Genomic DNA, 5,430 nt, shown 5'->3' on the forward strand with positions numbered 1-5,430 from the left:
GGGCGGGCATCAGCCTTCGGTGGGAGGGAAGAGGTTCCTGTTGGGTGGGAAGAGCCCCCTGAGTTACATGCTGAGTGCTTGGGTTGGGCGTTGAGTGGAGGCGGCCCTAAACTTTGTAGGGCTCATGGTTTTTCCAAGCCTCTGGTAAAGCTGGTCAGCTAAGCTCCTGCGCACCACTGCAATAGAAATAACCGCTGTAGTAGCAGTGCTGGCAACCCCTGGTCTCTGCTGGTGAGATGCATGGGGGAGGCAGTAGCAGGGATGAAGGAGGGATGAGGAGAGGGGAGGACTCAGCCTTAGGCGAAGGGCTTTCCTCTCTCGGCAGCAATTTGAGAACTGGCGGGCCCACCAACCCGACAACTTCTTCGCGGCGGGTGAGGACTGCGTTGTGATGATCTGGCACGAGCAAGGCGAATGGAACGACGTCCCCTGCAACTATCACCTCCCTTTCACCTGCAAGAAAGGAACAGGTCAGCACCCTGCGCCGCACCGGCAAGGATGGGGGAGCTCAGGCAGTGGCTGCGGGGCTGCCAGGGCCAGGGTTTCGTGTCCCCAGGCAGAGCCATCACTCCCACACGCCAGCTCCGTGCCCTCCCACAGACGCAAGCGGCTGTTGCGATGCCTGGCTCTCGCTGCCTCTCCAGGAGGCAGGAACGGAGCCCTGAGGCAGACTGATGCCTAATTTTAAGGCCCATCACAGAATTTCCATATTCCCCTGCTCCTAAATTTTGTGGACAGAGGCAATCTCGAAGGGATTTAAGGTTTTACGAACTTTTTAATCAATTGTCCCTTTTTTGTATTGCCTCTGTCTGTCCCCCCCCAAACAAAGGACTGATCCCTCTGTGGATGTAGCAAAAAAAGTCCGGCAGGCTCAGGTGATGGCACCTGCCCAGATGGGACCCAGACACCTTCTAGATCAGAGATGTTATTCCAAGGGGAGAATAACGGGGGAGGGCATCGCTCCCACTGCATCTCAGGGCTGGGCAAGGATGGCTGTGGACACGGCTGCCTCTCTCCACCCCAGAAGTGGCCACCTTTCAAGCAGCCACTGCACACTCCCTTTCTCCAGCACTGAAAGTCCCCACGGGACGGGGTGTGGGAGAAGAGGAATGGTGAGGCTGTGCGAGACCAGCCTGCGCTGGGCAGGCAGGAGCTGCCCGGGTGTGAGCTGCTCGCTCAGCCAGGCAGGACTCCTCGAGCTCTCCGTGTCTCTGCCCATCTCCTGCAGTGGTCTGCGGGGACCCCCCCGTGGTGGAGAACGCCAGGACCTTTGGTCGGAAGAAGGACCGCTACGAAATAAACTCCATGGTGCGGTACCAGTGCAACCAAGGCTACATCCAGCGCCACGTGCCCACAATTCGGTGCCAGCCCAACGGGCAGTGGGAGGAGCCGCGGATATCTTGCATAAACCGTACGTCTCGGTCCCTTCACCTTCGGGATAGGGCTGATGCATCCCTGCAGCTGGGAGAAGGAGCTGGGAATGAGGGGGGGCATCGCCTTAGGGTGCAGGTTACCTCCAAGCCAGGCAGAAGGGGACATCATGGACCCCTTGACTTGTTGAAAGCTCCCCCGTGATGGGGCCATGGGAGCTGGCATCTTCTGGGCAGGTGTGGACCACAGGGGCTGGCTGGAGGGGCAGCCCGGGCAATTCCTGCCCTGGAGGCTCCTCCACGTAGGCCGGGCAGGGGCAGCTCCAGAGCCAGGAAAGGGCAACAAGGAGCTTACCAAGGGCCCAGGCTACTTAAAGAAAGGAAAGAAAAAGAAATGGCTTCTGAAAGGGTGAGTTTTGGCACCACCTGCATCAGCAGAGAGAATAGGAGGGGGCAGCTGTGGTCCCCCCGAGTCCTTCCCCAGCATCCCCCTGCCCTGAGGGTGAGTTTTGGCACCACCTGCATCAGCAGAGAGAATAGGAGGGGGCAGCTGTGGTCCCCCCAAGTCCTTCCCCGGCATCCCCCTGCCCTGGGAGAGGACAGGAGCCCTGCGGCAGAGCTAAGCCAAGGGACAGGGCTGGGCTCCTGACCCTTCTCCTGTCAGGCCTCCAGCTGATCGCAGCCAGCGCTCTCCCGCTGGCGTCCCAGCCCACTCCCAGGCCTGCCTACACCCCTGTCCCATCCCTGCTCGCCTGCAGCTTCCCCATAATTCCGTCGGCCTCAGCCAAATCGCATCTGTCCAGTGGCCTCCTTGCCAGGTTCTGGTTCAGCTGGGCAATTCCAGCTAAAGCAACAGTCCCGTGGCCAGGGAAAGTCGATACGGACTTAAGGGACAAACCTCTGCCCCAGGGAGGAGACAGAAGGAGGAGGGATGGAGGAGGTGTCCAAGGGCAGCCGCGTGGTGTGCACCAAGCTGCTGACTCCCTTGGCTCTGCCGCGGACCTGGAGAGCTGCAGGCTGCTCCCAGCACAGACCGTCAGCCATCAAGAGACCTAGGCTGTTCCAAATCATCTTTTGCTGCTTCCATCAAAACCCTCCTGGAATTACCGCCAACGGAGCGGTGCCAGATTCAAGGGAGACCGGCAGTAAAGATCAGCCAGAAACCTTGTCCCTGCCAGCCAGACGGGGCTGTTTCCCCTCCTGCGCCCTGAGCACATCCCACTGCTGATGGATATTTCCCTCGCTGTCCCAGGGGATCGGGGAGGGACTGGCGAGGCAGCGGGGGAGACAAGGAAGCGATCCCCGTGCCCACCCCGTTAGCAGAGCTGCTCTCCTGCTTGGGCACAGGGAAGGGATGGGACAAGCATCCGCGGAGAGGATGCTCCTGCCCAGGCTCCGGGGAGGCACCCGGGCACCTTCACCCCTGGGTGAAGCAAACACCAGCTGCAGGAGCGAGAGAAGGGCCGATTGTGCACAGGCGAGCAGTCTGGCGCCGGGGCACGCGCAGCCGCCCGCCGGGCAGTGCTGCCTGCGGCTGCCCGTGTTTTTCCAGGGAGCCAGGGGCCGGGGCGGCCAGCACGGGACAAGCAGCGTCTCTGTCCCGGCTGCTGCTAACAAGGTGCCTTTTCTTCTCCTCCCTCTCCTGCAGCCTCCAACTACCAGCGCAGGCTATACAAGAGGAGCCCCAGGAGCCGGTCGAGACCCAGCGGCAGAGCCGTGCACAGACCCACCCATTAGAGCGGGGCGAGAGAGACCGAGGGGGAAAGCGAGAGAGAAAGAGAGATTTTTAACGGAACAGTTATATTAACAGAGTCGATTTCTTCTTCTTCTTGTTGCTTTTTTGTCATATAAGGAAAAAAAAAATTATATTAAAGACAAACCCACCTTTGTGTATATATATAAAAAAAAAAAAATTAATGTTTTTTCCAAGCACCAAAGCAAAGCGAATTAGATCTCAGCATTTTTACTAACCGTCCGGTTCCAATTATCTTCGTGCCTTCGGGGACAGGGAGGGGGGTGGGTTTGCAGAGGGCAGGGGGTTAAGTTAAATAATAAAGATGATTATTTTTTCCTGATTTTATCCACGAACAATGTAATTATTTCTGTTATTTAATCTCCGGGGTGAACAGCACCTTTTGGGGTTTTATTTTTTTTTTTTTTTCCCAGAATCCTCCTACTGCTGCAGCGTGTCGGGGCGGGTGGGGAGGGCCGGGGGGCTGCGGGGGAAGGAGCTGGGGGAGGAGGGAGGCGAGGGGGGGCGGTGCTTCCCTGCCACCCCCCTTGCAGCGCAGCGCCCGTCCCGGGACGATGTGCTCTTTCCAGGGGACCGTGCGGGGCACCAGCGTTCCCTGCACCTATTTATATTTTTAAACATATCCTATTTTGAAAGAATGATAAATAATAAAGAGAGTGAAATCGGAACAGGCACTCTGTCGGTGTTGGTTTTTGGGGGAAGGGGGGTGTCTGTGTGGGCCAGGGCGGGGTCTCCCATGGCAAGGCAGCGGGGAAGGAAGGGGAGCCCAAACAGGGTGCTCCAGGCTACACGGCACCAGCTCAGCCCCAGCCAGCACCCAAGGGTGCAGCCCTGAGAACAACGGAGGTGTGGGGAATAGGCGGCCTTTAAAGGTCCCTTCCAACCCAAACTGTTCTATGATTCTGTGATTCCAAAGCCCCAACTGAAGAAGGATCCCAGGGTAGGACATCACACCCCCCCGTTCAGCTCCTGCCCCGGGAAGGGGTTAACCCACATGCCTAAAACCCATCGCCAGCAGGAAATGCTTCACCCTTCCAGTCCTGACACCCGGGGGGTTAATTAACACTCATTACTGAGGTCCCTTGCAGGAGCTCAAGGTGGGCACAGGGCTGAGCTGGCGGCGATGAGATGATGCTCAGCCAAGGATGAGACAGTCCAGGGTGTCCAGCCAGGGGTCCCCAAATCCCCTCTCTGTGGCAGACCTCTCTCTCATGATGGGACAGAGATGGGGACACAGCCACGCCACTCCAGGGCTTTCTCCACCGATTTATTAGAAGAGGTCCAGGAAAATACATCTTTTCATAACCAAACGCTCGAAGAAGAAGGCACTAGAGTTCAAGTGGAGTCCAGACGAGAGGCACACGGATATAAGGCACTGGTGCTCCCATGGGGACAGGCACAACGGCATCCTTCGGTGGGATGGGGAAGGGGCTGGGATGCAACAGAGACACCCACTCTCTGCCTCTGGCCGAATCCAGCCTCACCTCTCTCCCACCCCACAAGCTCAGGAGCAGGACCAGCCTGGAAGGGCAGGCGGGTGTTGGCGTCCCGCTGCCACTGCGGGAAGGGACCAAGCAGGGTGGCAGCAACCCCACGCACCACCAGCCTCGCTGGCATGGGGACCGTCCTCGTGTGCACCCCATGCTGGGGACGGTCCCGCGCTGCCCCAGCTGGCAGCCACCCCGAGCAGCTGCATGTGCCGGCTGCTCACCAAGATGTGGAAAATATAAAGGAAGGAAACAAAATAAAACAAAAAGAAGCCTCTCCCCCGCCCCGCCTCCCCCCAGTCACCCCCAAAACAGCCCTGGGAAACACCCGACGCCGGGCACCGTCAGGCTAGAAACATCCTCCGGCCAAGAAGTAGCCCTCCCGGCTCCTTATCTCTCCTTGTAGCAGAAGACCCCAAACCTGCCCTTGCTGGGGAAGCCGAAGCTGCGGACACCAGGCTCTGCGGGGCCGCAGTTGGCCCGGGGCTTAGTGATGGGGTAGCGGACGCCGGCGTCCGGCCGCCAGCGCGCCTAGCCGCCGAACTTCCAGGCGGAGTAGAGCTGCCCCACCTGGGCGATCTCCGCCCCAGCATCTTGGCAGCTCTGCTTGGCCTCCTCCAGCGTCATCCCGGCCGGGTGGTCCAGGTAGAAAACCTCTCCTAGGAGGGAGGGGGGAGCATGAGAGGGAAGCATCAGTGCTGAGCATCATCCAGAGCATCCCCACCCGGAGCACCCCTGCCTGGAGCATCCCCACCCGGGCTGAGCCCTGTGCCCTAAGGGGGAGGGAGAACATGGGATGCCACTGATCTTCCCCAGGTTC

The 5,430-nt window shown here is 59.2% G+C and overlaps 2 protein-coding genes across 2 annotated transcripts in view; one reads left to right on the forward strand and one right to left on the reverse strand.

Moving 5' to 3' along the window:
- ACAN (aggrecan) overlaps positions 1-3,232 on the forward strand; it is a 30,117-nt gene extending 26,885 nt beyond the window's left edge. The window contains exons 19-21 of the mRNA XM_009335234.1: positions 326-470; positions 1,229-1,411; positions 3,019-3,232. Coding sequence (XP_009333509.1) covers positions 326-470; positions 1,229-1,411; positions 3,019-3,107 — 417 coding nt within the window. The 3' untranslated portion in view covers positions 3,108-3,232. The remainder of the gene's footprint in view (positions 1-325; positions 471-1,228; positions 1,412-3,018) is intronic.
- A 1,768-nt stretch (positions 3,233-5,000) lies between these two features.
- Positions 5,001-5,430, reverse strand: part of HAPLN3 (hyaluronan and proteoglycan link protein 3) — a 3,654-nt gene continuing 3,224 nt past the window's right edge. Inside the window, exon 5 of the mRNA XM_009335235.1 lies at positions 5,001-5,141. Coding sequence (XP_009333510.1) covers positions 5,001-5,141 — 141 coding nt within the window. The remainder of the gene's footprint in view (positions 5,142-5,430) is intronic.

Source organism: Pygoscelis adeliae, unplaced genomic scaffold (genome assembly GCF_000699105.1).
Source record: "Pygoscelis adeliae isolate BGI_AS28 unplaced genomic scaffold, ASM69910v1 Scaffold21, whole genome shotgun sequence".
Lineage (NCBI taxonomy): Eukaryota > Metazoa > Chordata > Aves > Sphenisciformes > Spheniscidae > Pygoscelis > Pygoscelis adeliae.